Raw genomic sequence first — 23,548 nt, 5'->3', positions numbered from 1 at the left:
CTGCTGTCCGTGGTGGTGTCCTTCCGTGACCCCCGTGACCCTCGGGTGGGTGCAGATTTAGGTTAGGGGAAGAGGCTCTTCCTTCTGGAATCTTGCGGGTGGGAGGCTCAGTTCTGAGAGTTCTCCCGCCAGCACCAGCTCTTACACTTTCTTTTTCCCCTCTGCCCTGTGTCACTGAGGCTAGCACCCTGGACACCGTAGTGCACATCTCTGTGAGAGTTTAGTATGCTAGCTTCTCCCTTCTAAATTAGATGTCTTCTGTTAATTTAATCATTTTGTGGAGGAGGGGAGCACAGAATAATTTATGTCCGTTACTTGGGGAGTCCAGTGCAGCTTCCAGATTGTCCCTTCAGACGACAGGTGCTCCCACCTCTGCCCTGCTGTCTCCCCTGCATTCAGCCCGTGTGGGATACAGACCAGAGTGTTCGGCGTTTCCCGCCTTGGAAAGGGCCTCTTGTGGTGTTCAGCAGTGGCATCCTTCATGCCAGACATAGGAAGAAGAAAAAGAGAGTAAGAAAAGAAAAGCATCGTTTGGGAGAAACAGAGAGGACATGGCAAGTGGGGAAGTTGGAGGAGGAAGGGCCTGCGAGAGGAGAGGGTGGTGGTGAGGAGCCCTGACCTGTCTTAGACGCCACCATCTGCTTTCTAGGTGGACAAAAAAGAAGCATCTGGTGTGGGCTCTCACACTGGTATTCTTAGACCTGACTAAGAAGTAAGGCAGTGTCCTGTTTTTACTGCTAGGAGTGAGTGAGTTCAGTTAGTAACTGGTTTTACTGTACGATGTGTGTGAGAAGCTCCGGGAAGCTTTTTAAGCTGTCTGCTAATTAGAGCTGTCCTACATGGAGTAAAACTGAGCCTGGCGGCTCCATTAGGCCTGGGGGAGAGCAGGAGGGAGCATGGCCACTCGCTGCATGGGCGGGGCGTTGGGAAAGGGCACCCCCATCACTGCATTACCGGTCATCATCCTTTCCTGCCAAACTCCTGAAATGTTCAGTGTCTGTCTTTTGTGATTCCAAAGTATAGAAACTCCCTTTTATGGAAAAGAACAGGTTTGAGGTTGGCCCTGTTTCAAGGTCATGATCCAGAGGCAACTTCTGAGTTTGCATTTTTATTGCATATTTGGCAGATTGAGGACTGCGTTCTAACACCGCTTGTAACTTTTCTTAGTTTCTGGTCAGGTTTAGAACATTGTAGTTCTTTTTTCATGGACTTCTGTGGCTGTCTGCTTTTTTCCTCTGGTGTTTGTAATGTTGAAGATGGGGATACTTGATTTCTTATAAAATTTATAGTCCAAGGAAATTGTTTAATTTTTTCCCTCATGTTTATTTCATCATACCTTAAAGAGATCAGTAGGAGTTTTGTATTTTCATTTGTGTATAGAATTTAAGCCACAATGTTTGCAGCATTCGTTTACCTGGTGTTATATGTTAGTATGTACTCCTCTACCCTTTATTTGTGTAGTTAACTGAGTTTAATTGGAAAGCCTTTTCTTCCTCAGAAAAGTGTGATGAAGACTACATGGGGTGTGCTGGACCCTCCCGTGGGGAATACTCGGTTGAATGTGATCAGATTGATATCCAGCCTCCTTCAGACAAATACCAGCAGTATCAATGGGGACCTCATGGAGCTGAATAGCATTGGGGTCATATTGGTAAGATACTCTCTGAAAGACGTTTTTATTTGTCCTTGCTGTTTTACGGATACATAACTGAAGCTTAGAACCTCACAAATTTAACAGTATATGTCAGTGACTTTTCTTGGTCTGAGCATCAGCAGTCTCTTATATAGTTTTCCACTTGAGTTTATCATTAATTTTGAATGCTTTTAATTTTTCAGTAATAATTTACTGTTGCTGTGTGTAAAGGACTATACTCGAGAATTTCAAAGATGATTTAAGACAGACGTTTCCCTCAAGAAGCTCAGTCTCAGGGAGACAATGGAGTGAGTGTGGTCACCTCTCCAGGGGACTGTCTTAGCTGTAAGCACCTGCTGCTTACAATATTGTTTTCTCTTCATAATTAGCAGAGGGTTCAGTCTTTATCTTCTTTCCACTGAGGTAGATCAGTAGGAGACATCTGAGACTGTCTTTTGAAATTGTTCCTTGAAACAGTTGTTAGTCTGTTACAGTGGAAGCAGAGGAAATGGAAGGAAGAAGGAAGAGCCCAGAATTAGCTGGGGCTCCCCTGACCCCAGAGCTCCCCAGCTCCAAGGTCTGTGCTAAGAACCCTCGGGCCTGGCTCTGGTGCCTGTGCTTGCTGGGTCCTGCTCTGCACAGAGCAGACGGCTCAGGGGTTGCCTCTAAGCAGGTTACCCAGGACGTCTGGTCATACTGCACACATTGGGGAAGTTGGTGTGTGCTTCCAAGGAGGGTCTGGTATTTGCTCTTTACATGAAAGACCTTGATCCTGCACCTCATCTACATTGCTCATGTGATACTGAGTGCAGAACCCTGTGTGAGAAAGTACCTGGTTTTTCAGATCATGCCCAGAGAGGGGATACATTCCATGGCTAGTAAGTGGTGGAGCCAAGATCTGAATTCACATCCTGTTTCAAACTCATGCGTGCTCTGTCAGCCACGCTGTGTTTTCTAGTGTCATTGAGATATTCGTAGTTACATTTCCGCTTGGGTTAAATGACATGTTGGTAGAGGGCGTCGAGAGCAGGAGCATTTTTGGAGAAAGGTGACAGCTGCTTTGGTAGCGGAGCCGTTGCCCTCTGGGAGCATAGTTTTCGCTCTACCCTCTGACTGGGTATAAAACTCCAGGATTGTGTCTTTCTACTCCTGTCTCTGGGATTCTCCTTGAAGTCATCAGTTACAGTCTTTAATCTTGCTACCAATAAGTATACCGCTATTGTTAATTCATTCTATTGTTACTCTTGGAGCTACTTTTGAGGGCTGACAAATCTGATAAAACGCCTAAATGGATCATTAATCATTACTTTTTCATTTTGAGATTAGATAACCAGACTCAACAATATCCTGAATACATACTTCAGCTGTGCATTTTATGCTTTTAGGAATTTTCTTCCCTTTTTTTGGTGATACTGTTAACCTTTTCAGGTAATCAGGAAAACTCTTGCAAACTTCCAGGCGTTCCATCCGTCACTGCCTCTCACACCTTTCCTGCTTTGCTCCGTTCGCTGGTAGTTCTGAGTTTTGAATGCCTGACTGGTTATTCTTTCTTAAGGTGTAAGCACCTTGAAATTGGAACCTTTATTTTTGTCTGTCTCTGTCTCCCATATTGCACCTGGAACTGTGCCCTGCTCAAAAGCCATCAGTAAATATTGAATCAAAATGAAATCCTCAAATTTCTTTGAAAATTATTGGAAATTTATTGAACTTAGTATCTGTATTAGTTGCTTTGAAAATATAAAAAGATATTCCCTTTCTCTTTGAGAAATTTACTGTTTTCTTTTCTTTGTGTGTTTATTGTTAGTCTCTGGATTCCAAGCAAATTCTAGCATGTTGAATGAGCATGTATTTAGCCTATGTTCAGCCTATGAAGGAATTTCAAACTGCCTTAAATAAAATGTGCTCCTTTTAATTAGTCCTTTTGGACTAGGAACATACCATTTTTACTTTATTAATTCACTGGTAAATGTGTTAAAGCAGCGGCTTAAACCTTGAGGTGGCTGAGTAAAACAAAGCATTGCTTTTCTTTTTTGTAGGACATGTTCTTCAAATACACATGGAATAACTTTTTACATACGCAAGTGGAAATTTGTGTTGCACTGATTCTTGCGAGTCCTTTTGAAAACACAGAAGACAGCACAATTACTGATCAAGACTCCACTGGTGACAATTTGTTACTGAAACATGTGAGCTGACTTGGTGTCTTTTTTTCTGCCACTCCTGGTTATAACGCTTTTCCACTAAAGGTGTAAAGTGAATTGAAGTTTAAGGGTGTGAGGTGAAGTTTCAGAGTCTAAATATTTAACTGTCTTTTCTTCATTGTACTTTTAGCCAGTGATTCTATGAGACATATCCTGGACAAGTAACCAGTAGGTGAATTTTTTTAAAAAGGTTAAATGACTTGCTTATTTGGTAGAATTAATAGATTGGAAGATTTAAAAATCTTTTGGAGATTGAAAGAACAATAGAAATTTAAATACTGCAGAAAACATTTGCATAATTATTTGGCTTGCTAGAGTTTTAATTTCTGGTGCTGAAAACATGACTTCTGGAAAGTTGGGAGAAGTGAGTTCTGTGTGGTGCTGAGCAAGTCTCTTCTTGGGCTCTCTTTTCTTTTATTGAATATGAGGTGATTTTACTAAATCAGTCATGAGGTTTCTTCCTGCTCTGAAGTTCTGTGATTGTATGACGTTGTCTAGCTCACACTGGGTTACTTCCAAACCGTGAAGATGGGAGAGGCTACCTGGAATAACCAAGTAGACGGGGAAGACAGATGACATTTGATTAAAACTGGCCTTGCGCGTACTGATAATGCAGCCCACAGCACCTGCCTGCAGAATTTTGGCAAGCCACAACTATTTTTAATATGAATGCAGTAATGTTAGTTCATCTACAAGTAAGCGTTGCTCACATTTTTAAAAAGTACAAGTATTGCTGTGGATTGTGAGTTGAATTTTTGCCAGGGCATAATTTTCTTTACTCCATTGTCATTTTGGTTGGGCTCTGTATTTCTGGGCCCAGTTTTTGTGGCTTATCAAACCCGACTTTTCTTTAGGTCATTGCTCACTGGTGGTGGGACTTGAAATAACTATTTCCCGGTAGAGGCGCAGCTGAAGACCCAGAGCCTGTCTTGAGTCCCCACAGTGTTCTGAGGGTCTTGAGTACATTTATTATCACATTACATCTGATTTAGCCAGTAATTCACAGCTGTATTTAGCTTGCTGGGTTTTACATATCACTTGTCTGTTTATTAGAGTTGTATTTCACTTTGAAATTTTGACGCTTTTGACATTTATGTGAATGTTAACCAGAGCATTCTTTTTTATTCAGCTCTTTCAAAAATGCCAGTTGATAGAGCGAATACTTGATGCCTGGGAAATGAACGAGAAGAAACAGTAAGTAAATTGTTTTCTGATAGGGGTTCAGTGTGATGTTTTTCCTTGGAAGAAAATAGCCGCCCTTGCCCTCTACAGAGAACAGTGAACATAACTGCGCGGCACAGGCCACTTCACAGGCACACATGCTTCTCTGAGGACTTCCGGATCATTTAATTGTGACAGATAGCTTTGTAATAATTTACTTTTAGACTTCCCTGTCTTTCAGCCTATCTTGATGGGAATCCAGGGGTTGGGAGAACTCCCCACCTCTTTCTGTCTTTGGAGCTTCCAGTCCTCTGTGAATGGCAGTTTGTCTGAGCAATGGGGTGGTGAGAGGAAAGAATTATGAAGTCAAGTCCTCCTTGATTATCAGCACGTTTGTCCTTGTTACCCCAGCTTCTCATTGTAGAGAAGAGTCGCTCTGTGCATGGAACTAGAAGGGGGTAAAATTGCCTAGTGTTTCTTTTTTTAGGAAATTTCTGTTAGCCAATTGGCAAGATTACTTGAAATACTAGCCAATACATGTAAGTAGCTTTGTTATGTAGACTTTTTCCTTGTGGTGGTGTCTGGAACAAGCGTTCCTCTCTAGTACCCTGGAGCTTTTATGCCATCCTGCAGATTCTGAAGCAGGTGGGGATGCTTGGAAACAGTGTCAAGGCATACTTCTTGTGTTTGTGTTTAAGTCAGGTTTATTAAAGTGCACGGTTTTTGGTAGACGTTTCTCGGAGTTCTGACAGATGCCTGCAGTCGTGTAACCACCACAGTCAGGATGGGGAGCATTTCCCTCATCCCCCGAAGCTGTCACACCTCCTTACAGTCTAACCTTTCTCAGGAGCCTCCCTACTCTGTCTCTTTTCAGACTTAACTTGCAGCGCCCGGGAGAACGAGGTAACTCAGGGGAGGTGTCAGCTTTATGTTTCTGAGGTTTGGTTTTTTTTTAAATTGCTTACTAAGTATTGATAGGGCTTTGCCTTGAGTTTGTGTGAGGAAAGGTGGCATTTAGTTGGAGTGTGGCAAGGGATTAGTCTTGCTGGACCTCAGATACGTCCTTCCAAATGGCGCCCCTTTCAGGGGGCTGTCTGTGGCCAGACTGACACCTCTTGTTATGTGTCTGACCTTGACCTCCCTTCCTATCTCTGCCTCGTGTCACCAGTGCTGAGGCGTCCCTTGCGCTCTGCTCCCCACAAGCTGTATCCTCTGGAGGCCTCGCTAATAATCTCATTTTTTTAAGGAGTCCTGAAAGAGCTTTGCAAGGTTTCCTCGTACAAGAGACCTAAAAAGCATCAGGGGCTTGGGCCAGAAAACGTGGAGACGGGTGTGTGTTTTCACCCAGGGGGCGGGGGAGGGTGGCACTGGGGGAGCACAGCAAAGCTTCTGACTAGGACGTTGCCCAGAAGGGACACTGGGGTCTGGGGTCTTGTGAGACTGGAAGAGGCTCCTAGCAGCTGCGCTGAGATCAGCCCTCTGCCCTCTGCCCCTTAGGTACTCAGCCCTTCTGAGATTATTAGCAGATATTTTATTTTCCAGGCAAGCCTATAAGCATTGTATGGTTTTTTAAGTGACTCCTGAGTCTCCCTTTAAGCAAAGTTCTGTTCGGTGTGTTCCCTTCTGTCTGCAACCAAAAGTGTTTTGTTGCATAGAATTTAAAATCTTGACACGTAGTAAATACTCGGGCAGAGAAATCACAGAGATGTGAGAAGTCTTGTGTGAATGTGAGGCAGGGTCGTAGTTGTGAAGATCAGACCCTCCAGTCAGGGAGAGGGATGAGGCGCGGTTTGTCTGTCTGTGTCCCCAGCAGTGTGTGGGCAAATACCAGCTGACCGCCTCTCATCTCTGCCAGCTCCTCAAATCAGCCAGTATTTTAACTTGAGAAATGTAATTGGTAGATAATTATCTATGATGATTGATTGATATGATTAAAATGTGATGTCTTTAAGCAAGGTGAACCAGCAGAATTCTCACCTCAGTCCCATACAATCTGTTTAAAATCTGAGAAGCAGTTTCATAAAAAGATACAAAGGAAAGTCACAGGAACATTAGACATCAGTGAATGTTTGCTTTTTTGTTTTTAAAGATAATGTTATTGAAGGTTAATGGTTGGCTTGTATATGTGGGTAAAATTTGTTCTGTTGAGTGAGGCTGCAGTAGACTCTTGGAGCAGACAGTTACTGCCACGCTCCACCCTGCCCGACCCTGACCGGGTGGTGTTCTGGCACCCTTCTTTTCTGTTTGTTCTTGTCTTTAGTGCCTCAGTTTTAGAATATATGCTTAAATCCACTGTAGTTATCAAGCTCTTTCATCGCTCTGTCCTCTCAGGAGTCTGAATATTTATTTGTTACCCCTTGTTAGGGCCGAGGGAGGAAGACGGCACGGCTACATGGGACACCTGACGAGGATAGCCAACTGCATCGTGCACAGCACAGAGAAGGGCCCCAACAGCGCATTAGTACAGCAGCTGATCAAAGGTAATTGCTTATGGACTTGTAATGACATGTTGTTGTTGGGTTGGAGAAAGGATTGAATGCATTTCATAACATTTCTAATAGCTATCTGAGGAGTTTCCTTATATTCCCCAATTATCTGGAGATGTGAATGAGGTTGTGGAGACTGTCTTTCAACACTAGCTCTCTACTGTATCTCTGTTCTTCCTGCCGCAGTCCTTTAGTAAGCATTGGCAGGCTCGGCCGGTCACTGGGGCCACGCCCTTCCATGCTGAGAGCATTCACTGCTCAGTGAATTGTTCCTGTGAGCTTGAAGTGCTCGTAGGCTGACAGTTGAGCCACTTGAGCTGCAATTACTCTCGCTTTCTGTTTTCTTCTGAAGGCCTCCATGTAGCCTGTGGATTTAGTTCCTTTAGCTGGAGTATTAATGCATTTATCAGCACTTCTTCATCTCTCTATTGCTAAAGTGAAGGTATTAGCCAGTGTCCTGGAGGACTCCTGTACTAGCGTTTGAATGTTACCTGCCCAAGGTTAACTGGAAGAACTTGTGTGAATGCTATTTACGTTGGCACCCCGGCCATGAGTCCATGTCCTCCCAGGTGTGACCTCTGTGTGCCCTAGGTTTGATGCCTGTGGGGTAACTAACTAGTCCTGTGACTTACTCTGAAGGTGAAAAATCCTTAACTTCTGTGGTACAGCATTCGTTCAGAGTTAACTTGCTGAAAATCATTTCCCAGTCTGTTCTTCTGTTTCAGTCTTAAGAATGTGTGTGTGTTCAAAAGGCTGTTGTTACCTGTTAAATGTGCACTGAAAGCATAGGTGTGCCCAGTGGTGGAGATGTTGGGACTTGCTTGCCTGTAATTTTGCTTCTTGAGAGAGATACAAGCCAGTTCATCACACTTTATGTCCTTACCAAGGAGAACTGGCCATGTGAATGCTTGTTTTTAGATTAGTCTTCGTTTTATGAAGTTGTTTGCTAGGTGGCGTGTGTGTGTGTGGATGTGTGAGGGTGTACGCATGTGTGTGATTAAATTGTTAAATGACACCTTGAATCTAGTAAGGTCTCCAGGATTACAGCTAGAATTTCATTTTCTCAGCAAAGTATTTGTATATCCTTTGCTTCAGAATTTCTCTAGGAGGTAGAACTCACTGTTGCATATGTATCCATATGTTGACCTATGACACAGACTTTTAGAAAACGTTATCTTTGAGCGTTTCGAGAAGCCAGACTGGATTTGGTTCCATGGAACATTCATTAGCCTGGTGCCATTCAGAGTTTATCAAGAAGATGTATAGGAGGTGACATTTGCAGCTTTTTCTAAACTTACATGACCATGGAACACGGCTGCTCTTACCCCACCTTGTAGGCTGTTACCTTTCCTGGGGAGTTTATTGGAATCATTCACGTTTTCCAGGTTACATTTTGACGAAAAGTTCTTTAAAACCTTGTTAAATTCATAGAGCTGTTTAGGGCTCTTGGCGTCAAACGTAGACCACTGTGGGGAATGTGGTTCCTGAAAGTTCTCAGGGTTCAGACTGAGCAAGGCTGTAGACCTCGTTCCTCTGGGAGCCGGGTGCTCAGCTTGCTCCCCTTTGACAAAGCACACGGGTGGTGCGCGCCCGTGTTCCCTGTTTGTTTTACTTGTCTGTGTGTAAGTCACTGTGGTGATGACGCTCTTTCCTTTTCTCCCCCTGAAGATCTTCCAGACGAAGTCCGGGAGCGATGGGAGATGTTCTGCACAAGCTCCTTAGGGGAGACTAACAAGAGGAACACGGTAGATCTAGTAGGTTCTGCAAGGTTACATTTCTGTGATTTCATTGCCCTTGGTCTTTGCCCACTTATCCAGGAAGATCTGAAATACCTTCCGTTTGTCCTGTTAATTGTGGGCCAAGGATAAGTTCATGTTTCTTTACCAGAAAAAGAGGTCAGTGTTCACAATATTCTTGCTAATTTGTCTAGTCAACTCCTAATTCCTGCCTGGGAGGACATAAGGGTACAGAGAAGCTACTGGTGTCCACCTCACACCAGACTTGTCTCCACCTCCCTCAGTGCCCTGCTCCCTCAGCACCTCGGCAGGCAGCCTCCGGCCTCTTTTCACTCTGTTGGCTTTGTTGCCTTGTGCCTCAGGTCATCCCAGGTGGTTAGAAAACCTAAATACTCCTTTGTATACTTGCTAACGTTACTGAGTTGAGTTCACCCTCATTTCAGACCATTCCCAGTGGGGGAAAATTTTGTAGATGACTTTGAAACCCCAGCTTGAAAGTTTAACAGATTGGTACTTTGAGCCAGGGAATAATGGCATTGATAATATTTTAAAAAATTATATTGGACTTTGGAATGTAGTCTTTGTGTTTTTTTTAATGCAGTAAGTTTTAAGGTAAGTATTACTTTTGCTTTTAAAGATGAGGAGAAGCATTTCCTTTTGTAAGCACATGCCAGCTGATAATAGAGATGGTGGTCTTGACTCTCCATGGAAATGGATGTGTCAGGCATTGGATTCCATATTTGAAATTTAGCAGCTACAATCTTGAAATTCTAATACACAGTCACCGCCCGATTCTTGGACAGTAAAGCATCCGGATCTGCTGAGGACAGAATTTAGAAATGAGGGCAGCAGAAAGGCTCTGGCAGCTACAGAGCAATCACTGGGTCATCCTAGTCACACCCCAGCGGGCCTGTTGCCCCCTGCCATGTGATTGTCTAACAGGTTTGGTTATCTTTTTCCAGACTCTTGGCAGATTAGTGGCTTGGTGGATATACTGATAGAATTACTAGGTATTAGGAGTTGGAAGAATTTTGAAGTTAAGAGACAACTGTTAAAAGGGAGCTGTGTGGGGCCATTTAATTAAAATAGGTTTAATGGTCCTTAGTGTCTCAGTGTATCCTAGCCCAGTGGAGAAAATGACATTCACTTTGACAGCCATGGGTCGTCAAGGAAGGGTTGAGTAATTTTTAATGAATGTATTACCCAGTGTACATTGGTTTTTTTCCTCCAATCAAATTGGTTAGAGTTCTGGATAATCAAGGTTTTATTATGGGGGGAATTGTTCTCCCATACTGTTAAATTGAACCATTTAATTTTAGAGGCTCCCATATTGATTCCTTGTTAAGAATGTAGGCCATGTCTTCTCCTTGAAGGGGATTTTTGTCTTGTTTTATTATTTATAAAGGAATAGTTAAGAATTTAAATTCTGATCTTACTTGGGAAACTTCTTTTAAAATTGTCCTTTGTTTGACTTCGAAGGTAGAAGTGAAAAACGTCCAGTTAAACTTGTTGTTATCAGGATTTTAAAAGACCTTTCTCTCTGGTAATTTAAGCAGCTTTCTCTTGCGAGTAGTTACATATAAAGAAGGACTTCATTGCAGTTCAGGTGACACTCTACTTTGCATGATGCTGTCAGCGATCTGGTCTGTGGCTGTGTAAATGGTATGTACGTCCACTGGGAGGAGTGTGGGCGTGCAGTGCAAGATGAAGGCACGGCCCTTTTGGGTCAGACTCACCCAGGCATATTCGCACCTGTGTTGAAGGGGCGCGGTCACCCTGGGCTCCGCCCCTCAATCTAATTGAAGCTCAGTTCTCCTTTGCCTGTTGCGTGTTCCACCATATTACTTGGACCACATTAATAATCCACGGTAAAACGAAAGAAGTTGGCTTATGTAGTCAAAGTGGTCAGGTAAACAGAGACCTGCTAACAGTGCTCATGTCCTGTGTTGACTTAGCCCCACTCTGTCATTTTGTTGTTCTTGAGACGTTCGTATTCATCTCTCAGGATCCCTCTTCACTTCCTTGGTCTCACATACCTAGTACTAAAACACTGCCTCCAGTTAGTGTTAGGTCTTACAATAGAGAGTTTTGCTTTGTAGCATTTTTAGGGATATAAGTGTTCCAAGTTTTTAATTAATCGTAGACCACCAAGGAGACTTGAGCTACAGCCTCCAGGATCTCCATTTTTCTACCCAGAATGTTCCAGGCTTTATCTCAGCAGGATTGGGTACCACGTTCCAGGGAAAATGCACTGTTGTGAATAGTGGTATAAATACAACTTGGTAAACGCAGTGGGTCTTGCCCTTGTAGAAATGTCATGCAGAAAGCGTGCCCACCTCATAATGTAGTGGAAAGTCCAGATAGAGCATTTCCCTTCTGATTGTTTCAGGTACATTCACTCATCACTGAAATCGGCAGTTAAGTAATAGATTGCTTATCCCCCACCTCCCTCCCCAATTAGGTAGATTAGATACACTGCTTTGACTTAGTTGGTTTTTGGATGATGGCTCAGATACCTTTCTGGGAATTATCTCAGGTATATTCATGAGACTTGAGTCAGCCTGTAGTTAGCACCAAATGCTTGAGTTAGTACATTGTTAGGTTGCCCTGGTCTGTTCTTCGTTGTCTGGTCACAGCAAGGATTTGTCATTTACGCAGCAGACAGCCACTGTTGTGCTGGCTGCAGGCCTGGGGACTGCTCGTGTGTGCAGGCTGAGCTGTGCTGCCCCAAGCGCCCGTGTCTTCTCGGGCAGCATCTTTCTTCAGGCTCTGGTCACTTCCAGGGCAACATGCTGATTACCTTCTCGCTGAGATCTTTGAAGTGCTTTAATCTTTTGACCCCATCATGCCAAAGTATATGCCCAAGAGATCCATATACTCCTTATATTTTTATGTTGGGAGTTTATTATGAATAAAGTTTGGTCTTTTAATTACATCCAGAGACCGCGCTGTTTTGACTAAGCCCCCAAACTATAAAAACTGGTGAGGATTTAGAGTAAACAGAGATGATGCAGGAGACGTTTTTAAACTGACTTTGGAAAAGAGGATTGTTTCATTCTCTGCCTTCCTCTTTAAGGGGGAGAATTTTTTTAAGTGTTAAGGTAGTTTTTGAGCTAGTTTATGGAGGTTGTATAGAGTGATACAGATGCTCCAGCAGGTCGGGGTGGAACCTCGGAGAGTGCGTGTCTGACCAGCCACAGGCATGTGGGTGCTGGGAGTCCATGGTGGGGCCACTGCTTCTGCCTCTCACTCAGAGCTTACCAGTCAAGTCATGCTTTCGGTGTTCCTAGCACCCCTAATCAGCCACAAGGAGGAAGACTCTTGTTTGCTTTTCCCTGTAACAAGAGTTAATGAAACTGAAATTTTATTGTGAAAGAAAGGTACGTCTCAAAAGTTTTTTTTTCCACTGCTGCATCAAGAGTATAGTTTACTTAGACTACATCTTGCTTGGCAAGAATGTTCTTATATATTTGTTACTTTTTAAAAGGTTATCATTCTGTATTCTCATTTAGGGATTTATTATGATTATTCATCAATTCAGTAAGTATTTGCGTGGCTGCTGTGTGCCAGACACTGAGGAGATTGCACTCAACAAGACTGGCAGAAATCCTTGCCTCAGTGGAGGTGGGTGAACAGCTGGACGAACCAACTAGGGGAAGAGCAGGTGTGTTTGGGGTGGATGTGCACCTTAAAATTAGGTGGTCTAGGGAAAGGTCACTGAGCACTGTTGTGTAGAGGCTGAGGGAGGTGAGAGAGGACAAGCGAGCACAGAGCCCCAGGAGTGGGTTGTGCCTGGTGTGTGCAGGGTTTGGCTTGTCGGCAGTGTGGCCGAACCAGAGCGCAGGGGGAGGGAGGGACGTGAGGTCTATGGGACTCTGCAGGCCAGGTCTCATGAGCCTGACGGCATGCTCCTTGGATTGTGATCTTAATGAGGTGAAAAGCCGTTAGGTTTGGAACTGAGAGCTACATACTTTGATGCACAATTTATAAGACCATTACAGAGTTGCTGGGTTGAGAGCAGACTATATTGGGGTGAAAGATCGAAGCAGGGAGACTGATTAGCTGCCTAATACAACGTTAATCCGGACAAGAGAAACTTTCCAGAACTGTGGTTACAGGCTTGCACCAGGAGGGGATAACGGACTTGATGAGAAGTGATGGGATTTGACAGTAGCGTGGACAGGTGTGAGCGGGACAGGAGCAAGAAGATGGCCTGAGATTTTAGCTAAGGAAGCAGATGAATGACAGAGGCATCTGCTGAGATGGAGATGCCTCAGAGGGGTGTGTTCTGGAAGTTTGGATCAGGGACTCCATGGTGGATACACCTGTGTGATGAGCTAGTGGGATTCCAATTAACAGGTTTCCCCCCTGTAGGTAAATCGCATCATCGTTTAGCTCATTTTATTAATGACGGGTTCAGACCCGGCATGGAATGGGTAGAATCGAATCCCATATCCTTTGGTAACATAATTGAAGCTTGCGTGCATTCTGTCATTATTAATCATAACCTCTTAAAGCAGTAGCTTATTTTTGGAGAAAGGAATTGTTTTAATTGCTTTGAAGATACAAGTTAAGGAGACTGTGAAGGGGTCACAGTGTCTGGCACATAGTAGTTTCTCAACAAAATCTAGTTTCTTATCTTAATGAGCTGATAAAATCTTATTTTGTAGCAAAAAGTGTGAATGAGGATACGTGTGCTTAGACAAGACATGCTGGGAGTAGCCAGCTCTTCTTTTTTGTTCTCTCTTGTGCAGTTCACCTGGCTTGCTCTTGCAGTTGTCTTCTACTTTTGTGCCCCACATGGGGTTGCACCCCTAAAACACACATGGGCTTAATATGATTCTTGTATTAGTCTGCCAGCCAGGTAGCTCGAAGCTCCTCTAAATCCACTGCAGTAGAACCACTTGAGCGGCTCTCAACTGCAGCCACCCCGTAAGATGTCGGCTGCCATGACCAAGCAGTGTTCCACCACCTCCCTTCTGCGTTCTGTCTGGGCTCTCCGGGAGCAGCCCATCCCCGTATCTTCCCCACTGACTTGCTAAAGCCATGGCTGGCCCTCAGACAGTCTCCCTTCATCGACCAGGTTCTGCCTTTGATTCTATCAGGCCAGATTCAGAATACCTTAGGGAGGATGGAGAGGGAATTAACTGGAAGCACTGGGTGATTCACTTGAAGTTAGTATCTTTACCAGAGATGGCTAGACAAAGGGAAAAGAGATTGATTTTATTTAGGCAGTGGTCTATTCAGAATTTCGTAAGTCACACCACATATAGACCCATTTGGATTCTACTTTGGGCTTCTTGAATCAGTGTTGGAACATCAGAAAGCAAACCAGGCCAGTTTCTGGAACTCTGTGCTGTTAGGCACCGCTTTACGGGTCAGCAGGCAGCAGCCACTCACGTCTTCCTCTGATGACAGCGCCCTCTGCCCAGGACACTTCTGCCGAGAGTACAGGATGAGCGACTCAGAACACAGTGCGAGTCGCCCTCGGAAGCATAGTGCTTGTTTTTAGAGTTTCCTGATGGTTCACGTTGACCGCTCACTGCATCGCGGTTACTGCTGCTAGTGCTGTGTTTAGTCATTTGTGTGTTCTCGTTTCTAATGGTTAATACACTCATGAATTAACAGAAATCACTTACCGTGAATTGGTGAGCAGTTTGTGTTTATGTTTTTGCTTATTTAATTAATGTGAGTTGGTTTTAAATTGTGAGGGCAGGGGGTTATGTTTTAAGGAGCAGAAGATTTTGGGTCTTTTTTGAGCAGGGGACTATTCGCTCGAGTCATATTGAGAGCCTATGAACAGTGATTTTCTCAGAATGTTCAGGAAATGCAAGAATTTAAAGAGAAATGGTTGTATTTAAACCCGACCTTTCTACTGGCTCATTAGTGATCCTTAGGAATTGCAGTTTACCCTTCAGGCTTGGCATATTTAATATTTTTATATTTTATCTGAGCCATTACTTCTCCCTTCCCTTTGTAAACATTTAATTGGAGAAAATGACCAAAATCACTTAAACAGAGTACCTCATCTCTCACGTGTTTTCTGGTGATGTTACCAGTGAGTGAAATGACCACGGGGGCGGAAGGACAGGTAGCCACGCCTTCTGGTTGAGTGAAGGGTACACTTGAATTATTGGGTGGATTTTACAACTTAGCTGTTACTTGTTCTTGTTCTTGCTATTGTTACACATTGAGAGAAAAACTAAATGTGATTTTTCCATAAAAATGCTGATACAAATGTCCAAAACTTCTCTCTGTTAAATAGTTTTTTACATTTTTATGCATATAGGTTACAACCTGCCATATTCATTCATCCAGTGATGATGAAATTGACTTTAAAGAAACGGGTTTCTCACAGGATTCTTCTTTGCAGCAAGTGAGTCATGCCTAAAGTTTTGCTTTTTGTTTTTGTTTTAAATGCTTAGTTTAGTTGCCATTTATGAATCAGCTTTGGAGTCAGACTGTGCATTAGGGTGTGATTTGGGGTTACTTATTAGTTAGGCAAAAACTTTTTTTTTTTTTGAATTGTTGGGTACGTGAGAGGAAGGTTTATGCTGATCATGTAAATCTTAATCATGATATTTTATAAATTATCCAGGGAATGTTTCAGATCTGGTAACAATGATGAGTTGGGTAAATTTTCAGGAGTTTGAATGAACTCTGAATAGCTAAGTAAGTATCTCAGATGTGCTCATTATGCAGACTTTTACAATAGATGAGTTGTTGCTTAAAGATTCCTATAGTAGAGATCTGTGGATAAAAATAAGACTTCTAATGTCAGTGAAAGTAACTTTCACAAATATCCCTGAACCAAATTGATCTCCATTTATCAGCTGCTTGTTATCTTTGTGAGGGAGAAAACAGAATATAAAAATAAGGATACTAATTTATCATCCATTGGTGCTTCTTGGGGAGGTGACAGATGATTTTACTGTCTTGACTGGATATCAGGTTGGGGTGCTAATTTGGAAGCCCCTTTGAAAGTTACCAGCTCCTCATAGGGAAAGCTGCCCTTAGTCAGGACCGGGTCGCCGTGGCCTGTCGTTTGTTTTGTGTGGCAGTGGAATTAACACAGCCACCTTCCATCTAGCACTGAATGTTACTTAGCTGCTTTTTTCTCAGTCTTTAAGCCTCTTTCTCCAGGGCCAGGACGAAGCTTCTGATGATTACAGTAGCATCTAAGTAGACTGACATACTCCAATGTAGGTTGAGCAAAGCAACTGCTTGGTTTTGATACTAAGGCAATTTAACATTCGTGTTTTCAGAATAGGTCCAAAGTAGCATTTTGGCAGCTAACTGGCTTCTCTTGATTCTTGACACTGCTGCCCTTTGGAAACCAGCTTTCCCAGGTGAGGGGCACGGAGCAGCCAGCCCATGAGGGGAGCTGCTGAGCAGCCTGGGGACCTGGAGAGTGCAGCAGCCCCTCCCTCACAGCCCCTCACCGACACCCTCTCCCACCCTCGCACCCGGGATGGCCCTGGCTCATCCTGAGCTCTCAGGCCTACGAGTGCTTTCCCAACCCTGGAGTGCTCTGCTGCCGCCCCAGGAAGCACCTTGACGGCAGCCTTCCTCTATGCTGAAGCACCTGGACAATATGGAATTAGTCCACTCAGCCTAGTGTGAGCCCCAGTGCTACACATTGCTCCACCCCTGTAATGACGCTTGATGATGTAAAATGTGCATTTTCAAGGTGATTTTGATCTGGTGAATAGCTTTAAGGAAAAGAATGCCCTAAACATCTATTTGTAAATTAACTAATAAGCTTGGAACTTCTGGGCCACTGATAATTGAGGATGGTGACATTTCGGTATCTGGAAAGCAGACCTCCTCACTTCTCATGAAATCTGGGTCCAGGGTCATAGCTTTTCTGGGGAGAAATTTCTGTCTTTTTTTGCTTTGGCTGACTGCTGATGTACATATGAAGCAATCGCAGTCACAAAACTGCCTTACTAACACCACGCTCCTATTCCTGTGGGCTTACCCACTTTTGTAACCCTCCAAAGGTAGGAAGGTAATTACCGTTTTCTGATTGACAGGCTTCCAGTAAACTTTTCTTTGCACGTTAAACTATAGATCAGTCATGGAGCATTTTGAAAATAAGAAATAGGCTCCAAAGCATTTTTTTTCTTTAAATTCGAGAATACAAGTCTGCCTTAATTTACGAATTTCATGCTGGTCTCCATTATAATCAGGTTAGTTTATATTTTATATATATATCAACTTCGAGTTCCTGTTCACCTTTGAAGTTAGCAGAATGTTGGTAAAAGCCCGAGTGTAGGGAGCTTAGGGCAGGCCGCTTAGCAAACCTGTGGGGCTGGCTTGGCTCCAAGTACCTTGCAGCGCTGGTGCCCTTCTGATTTCCTCGCCTCCGGTGCTGGGCTCTCCCGCCTTCCTGAGGAGGTCCTCCTTGTGCGGCGGCTGGACAGTCGGGGCTGGCTGCCGCGGGTGGGCTCTGGAGCGCTCATCTCACTGCCCCTGCTGCGCCCTGCCCAGCAGGCGTGCTCGGAGGCGGTCAGGTCAGGTGAAGCGGACAAGGGTGCTGTTGCCCAGCCGGCACCCCACAGAGGCTCACTAGTGAAGCTGTGGGCTCCCTTCTCAGTGAGTTGAACAGTCCCAGGCTCTGGAAAATGTGAGGGAGTTTTTTTCCTTTTTTTTTTTATAATTAAAAATTTTTAATAATTACACAGCCATATGGTGCTTTCCAGATTTGGATTTCTCAGAGTCCAAAGCACTTTTTATAAAGCTTTAAATAGACTACAGTAATAGTCTTCACTTACGTGGGTTTAATAAGCCACGATAGCTTTATTAGTGAAAGTCAGATTTGAAACTTAAGTTCCTTGCTGGCTGTATCTTCCTAGAAGCTATAATGGAGTCAGAACCAGAAAGGACTACTAGTTCGTTGGTTTTCTTTTTCCTCTGCATTGCTGTGTGGAGGCTGGCTGTCAGCCGCCCCGTGTCTCCCTAGAAGGCAGACGGTGCAGATGTGTGTGCGCATATGCATGTATGTGTGTGTTTTCACATCTGCATGTACACACATGTATGCATTCACACATGTACTTATAAAACGCTTAGTATTTGCATTCTGTTATGAAGCAGTTAAAGTATTATGAAGCATTTAAAGGAATACTTTTGGAAACATTTCTTCCCTTTTATACCCAAAAGATTCATAATATGATCTCTAGAGGTACAAAACATTTAAAAGAGAAAAAAACGGAAATCAAAACAGTTGGAAAGGACCTTTTGCACTTGTTCCACCAAATTTCTAATCTGTAAGTAAACTCAGAGCCTGGTTTATGCTGCTCGCTCAGAAGAATGACTTCGTGATTCTTTACCACATCTTTAAAGTTACCAACCGTCCATTCTGCCTTACAGATAAAGCTTCAATTCAGAGGAATTGGTTTCTTTCTACTTCTGTTTTCCATTCATATGTCCAGAACTCAGCCCAGCCTCCCAGAATTGGTCCCTCCCCTTCCTTCTACTTTCACCCCATCTCCCACAGCCTTGGTTCCCTTACCAGATGCAGCCCGTGAGGGTGGCCCCAAGCCTCCATGTGATATCGTCTCTGGGCAAGAAGGGGGCAGCATGAAATGTGAGGGTGAACAGAGGGGGCAGTGGGGTACCTTGAGTGAGAGAAAAGTGAGGTTTTAGGTCCTCAGTGAGCTCGATACAGCATTTTCTAGACCTAAGGAAAAGATGCCTTCCAAAGCCAAATATAAGGTTTATTTTTAAAATTTTACACAATTTGGATTATCCATGCCATAATTCCCTGCCACCAGAATGAGTAATCAGGAGTCATCGGCAGAGGCATTTCTGCAGTGTGTCTGCAGGGTGGGGTCCGTGGGCTCTGCTCAGAAATCGGTGGAACTCAGTTACAGCTGCCTCCTGATACATGGCCTCAGGAGTGATGCCTTTAGTTCAGCCACCGGCTGCTGCCTGCGCCCCTGGCGCAGGCTCACCTGGGGAAAGAGCTGTCGCGTCATGTGCAGCCCCATCTGTGTGGCAGCTCGCATGCTGTTTGTCTCCAAGCCTGTCACTTGGGGAAGAATGAGGAGGGGCACTCCTCCTCATGTGTTCTTTACTCCTGGTCGAGAACGGAGGACATGTTTACCGATTTCACTTGCTCCCCTGGGCCTGCTTATTGCTTTGAATTAGAATAGTAACATTTCTGTGGAGTACATCTGAACATTTGCCCATTTCTCACCTAAGAAAACCCACGTGAGCATGGTGCGCTCCAGAAATGGTGTAGGAACTGGCTCCTCCATGGAGCTCTCAGTGTCGTAGTCTTTTCAGAGTGATTCTGGATCAGTGCTAAAACTTTCTGTCCTCTCTCTAAGGTAGGATAGTAGTTACTTTTCTTCTCTTCCGGGCCTGTAAGACTTAAATCTTTTTTTAAGAAAATGAAATGTCCCTGAACGTTGTGTTGTAGGGTTGTAATAGTGATGAGTAGTCATTTTTCCTCTGGTGCCATGTTGCTGTAGTGGATTGGGGGTGGGGAGATGCAGAGAGGGAGGGTGGGTGGTTACCAACGTGTTTGATCTTAAGGTTGGTTGTGTTCAGAGGTGACTGATAACACCTTATAATTTCAGACTGGCACATGTCACTTGATCACCTTTTTTGAACTAGACCCAAACCTTTCTCTAAAGATAATTGGGAATAGAGGTCACTTAACATTTCTTACATGACATGTGCATTAGAATAACTTGTGGATCGAAATCCAAACTTTTCCTTTTGGGAGTAAATTGTGTCTGAAATTATTTGACTTAAAAAAAAACACACACACACCAACTTTCTAAGCCATATGGCTATATAGATAAGATGGTTTCTGGAACACAAATGGGCAAATAGTATGTAGAATGTCATTAGAATCATTATATCACTGTCACTGGTCCTGGGGTTGCCAGGCCTTTTCTGATTATCAGATGCAACAAATGACGTCCAATTTTATTGACCAGTTTGGCTTCAACGATGAGAAGTTTGCAGATCAAGATGACATTGGCAAGTGAGTATATTTTTCTGTTTCCATAACTGTCTAGTACACTCTGCTCTTTGTGAGGTATTTTGTGGTTCTCCTGGATTCTTAGAACTCTTGCATTCGTGAGTTGGGAGGAGCCTGCCCTCCCAAGTGCTCCTTTAGTTCCAGCCAGTCCAGCCTGAAAGCACTCAGAGGACAAGCAGGAATAGAACGTCACTCCCACAAAGAGGGCTTGCCTTTGGGCTGGACGTTGGTCACAGAGGTTAATTTTTATTCGATTTAGGGACTCACATCATTGTTCCACTCGTAGGTTACAGCGCTAGATAGCGGCATGCAAAGCGGTGAGCCGTGCGCTGGTTTACTGGCGTGAGCAAGCCTGGCTCTGCAACACACAGTGAGGAGGGCTTTAGCTCACGGCTGGAGCGGTTCCCCTCACGTGCGAGTGTTCTCCTGTAGGCAGCTAGCCGGAAGGTAGAGTTGGGTTTTTGTTGTTGTTTTTTGTCTTTTTCCCGCAAGAGCCAGGCAGGCAGGGTAAGAGGAGTGCACAAATGGGAGTCTTTGGTCCTGGGCAGAATTGATGAGTAGAAGGTGTGTGGTCTGTGTACCACAGACATGAAAACGACCATTTGGTCAAGCACCTGACCTTGGGAAACAAGAGGTGTTCATAAACAAAGTATTTACAAGATGGGCGTTACGGCTCCCAGGGCACAGGGATCCCCCCCGGGGACTCCCCGGTGATGGGTGCGAATGCCCAGCGTCGCTCTGGTTCCTGAGCACTGGCTGCTCAGTAGTTGGTTGCACTGCAGCCAGTGGAGGCTGCTGTTTGTCGCAAGTTGTGGTTTATACCAGGCGAGAAGCTAGAAGACTTTTGTGGCGCATTCTGATTGTGCCGCACAGCATGCCGTGTTGGCGCAGGGGCCGGGGGCTCCACTGAACAGAGCAGGGGTTGAAGGCCCTCAGCTGCCCTAAGAATCGGCTCATTTAAATCCAAAAGGAGCAAGGACCCACCACTCGGTGTGTGTCTACACCCAAGAGCGCTCACACCAGAGCCTGCAGGTCTCCCCACGTGGCACGTCAGCACCTGCCTGTCTAGACTCGTTATTTGAACAGTTGCTAGGTAGGGATCCACACACAGTCTTTAGAATTTGTATGGGGTACTTGGAATAATGATTGATTAGAACAGGTCTTGTAGAAATTGTAAGACAGCCCCACCCACTCAAAGATTATGTTCAATAGGCTATGGATTCTTTTGTTCCCTACTTTCTTCCTGATTATGCCACATTATAACATAAGATTTCAGGAGGCTCTGTGTATTTTATGTATGCATTTGGCTATATCCTGAGAAAGTTCAGGGTCTGACAGCTTCTACGACCCTTTTCACGTTTTAACTTGTTTCTTCTTTGCAAGTAACCTTTTTCTTGGTTATGTAAGTGTGGCCTCTGGAGCCAGGTTGCTACCATGGATGTTAAAAATCTTTTGTAGGAAGGTTTCAGGGTATGTTTAATATGTCTTAGAAGGCTTCTGTTCCAGCCTTCCCATCTTATATAAATTCCTTAATACCAAGGGAGGAGATATCATTTCATGCAAGCACAGTTTGTTTGTTTTCACTTACGGAGATTTTAATGACAGTGTAAATATTTAAATTTGGAAAATTTCATGAATGCTTTTTCTGAGGCTGTAGATAATTAACTAGTCCTACACTTCTGTTTTGTTTACAGTGTTTCTTTTGATCGGGTATCAGACATCAATTTTACTCTCAACACAAATGAAAGTGTAAGTATTAATGCCTTTCATGAGCAATAAGGCATATGGGAGATGGACAGGTGGGAACAGGGTTCTGCTAGAGCCTGCATATGAGTGCTGTGTTCAGTGGGACCCTTGCCAGTGTAGACATGGTTGTAGTGTAAGTTCAAAGGCTGCAGTTTGACTCCAGCCTGCTGCTTTTTACATCTGAAAGTTTTGAAGAGAGAAACTTGGGCTAGATCAAGGCCAGCCTCTCATCACCAGGCAGTTGTGAAATGCCAAGTCAGCCACACCAGCAGATTGACATGAGAATACTGTCATTGGAATGGGCACAGTCTTGATTTTTATGTCAGTTAGCATGTGAGACCACCTGTTGATTTGCTGTTGTGATAAGGTATAAACTGACTGGTCTGGACTGTGAAAGCAGAGGAAGTGGCACAGGTTGCTTTTCCTGTTGGGGTAAATCTGTGACTGCATCTCAGGTGGGTGGGCAGGGAGGCTCCTAGATTTCAAATGGTGCTTTCACTAGATGAAGGCGAGTTATACATAGCCAGTCGCAGTTTCTTGTATGCTAGTTTTGAAGCCAGTCTTTTGGAGGGAACTTTTTGTTGTCACTTACACAGAAGTTGACATTAGATGCTTACATTTTATTTTGGTATACGTAGTGAGGAAATGGAATAATGTAATTTACATTGGTAATTTTTAGAGAAAATGACTTGATTTTTAAGTTTGTTTCGCTCTTTCTCTCTTGTTTTTATTTAGGGAAATATTGCCTTGTTTGAAGCATGTTGTAAAGAAAGAATACAGCAGTTTGATGATGGCGGCTCTGATGAGGAGGATATCTGGGAGGAAAAGCACATTGCATTTACACCAGAATCCCAGAGACGGTCAAGGTGAGAGGCAGTTCGTTCTGGCAGTGACCCAGCCACTGCAGAAGCACGTGGTCATTAGGAGGCATGCACTGTGTCCTCTCCAGACGCAGATACGTGGCCTGGAGATCAGTGCTTTCGTCATGACCAGAAATGCCCTTGTTAATTGACACGAGTTGGTGAAACTGCTCTTGTCTGCAGTGTGACAGGAGTATGAGCAAGTCACGGGAGTCTGCTTGAAAATGCTGTCCGTGTTGAGACGTAGTTCAGGAAACGCTGTGACACAGCCTCTTCTGAATGGGAAGTGATGCTGAGGAATGTAGTTGTGTAGTGCTTGGAATAAACGCCCCCTTACCAGTAATAACAGCAGCAGCTGAGTTTATGCACTGTGTCTTACAGAAGACTGAAGGTTTCCCTGGGGAGGGGAAAAGTCGTTTCTGAAAGTTCATTTAACTTGGGGAGATGGAGTCATGGCAGTTGATACCCATTGGGATCAGTCCATTATTTGTTTGGGTTTTTTTGTCCCCTGATTTTTAAAATTCACTCTATCCAAAAACCCCAGTTAAAATACAGAGCTTGTCAGATTGCATAAAAGTAAGATGTGACTTATGCTGCCTGTGGGAAATAATTTAAATTATTTAAAAACTTAAATTTTATTTTTTTAAATATTTTAAAATCTAAGTGTAAAAGATTTAAACAGGTTAAAAGAAAAGTTGGAGGGGTCTATATTAATATTAAAATGAATTT

At 43.9% G+C, this 23,548-nt stretch overlaps 1 protein-coding gene across 14 annotated transcripts in view; it reads left to right on the top strand.

Annotated features, from left to right (window-relative positions):
* The window catches only part of PPP6R3 (protein phosphatase 6 regulatory subunit 3), a 113,799-nt gene that overhangs the window by 72,471 nt on the left and 17,780 nt on the right, over positions 1 to 23,548 (top strand). For 9 of the 14 annotated variants that reach the window (XM_074371597.1, XM_074371593.1, XM_074371588.1 and 6 more), the window contains 9 exons: positions 1,499 to 1,651; positions 3,670 to 3,819; positions 4,964 to 5,028; positions 7,360 to 7,475; positions 9,150 to 9,235; positions 15,507 to 15,593; positions 20,119 to 20,216; positions 21,908 to 21,962; positions 22,695 to 22,825. In XM_074371597.1, the coding sequence (XP_074227698.1) occupies positions 1,499 to 1,651; positions 3,670 to 3,819; positions 4,964 to 5,028; positions 7,360 to 7,475; positions 9,150 to 9,235; positions 15,507 to 15,593; positions 20,119 to 20,216; positions 21,908 to 21,962; positions 22,695 to 22,825 (941 nt within the window). The remainder of the gene's footprint in view (positions 1 to 1,498; positions 1,652 to 3,669; positions 3,820 to 4,963; positions 5,029 to 7,359; positions 7,476 to 9,149; positions 9,236 to 15,506; positions 15,594 to 20,118; positions 20,217 to 21,907; positions 21,963 to 22,694; positions 22,826 to 23,548) is intronic. The other 5 variants (XM_074371592.1, XM_074371590.1, XM_074371601.1 and 2 more) reach the window with 5 other exon arrangements.

This window comes from Camelus bactrianus, chromosome 10, assembly GCF_048773025.1.
Source record: "Camelus bactrianus isolate YW-2024 breed Bactrian camel chromosome 10, ASM4877302v1, whole genome shotgun sequence".
NCBI classification, from domain to species: domain Eukaryota; kingdom Metazoa; phylum Chordata; class Mammalia; order Artiodactyla; family Camelidae; genus Camelus; species Camelus bactrianus.
The sequence above is the reverse complement of the archived record's forward strand: the minus strand, read 5'-3'. Positions and strand labels throughout refer to the sequence as shown.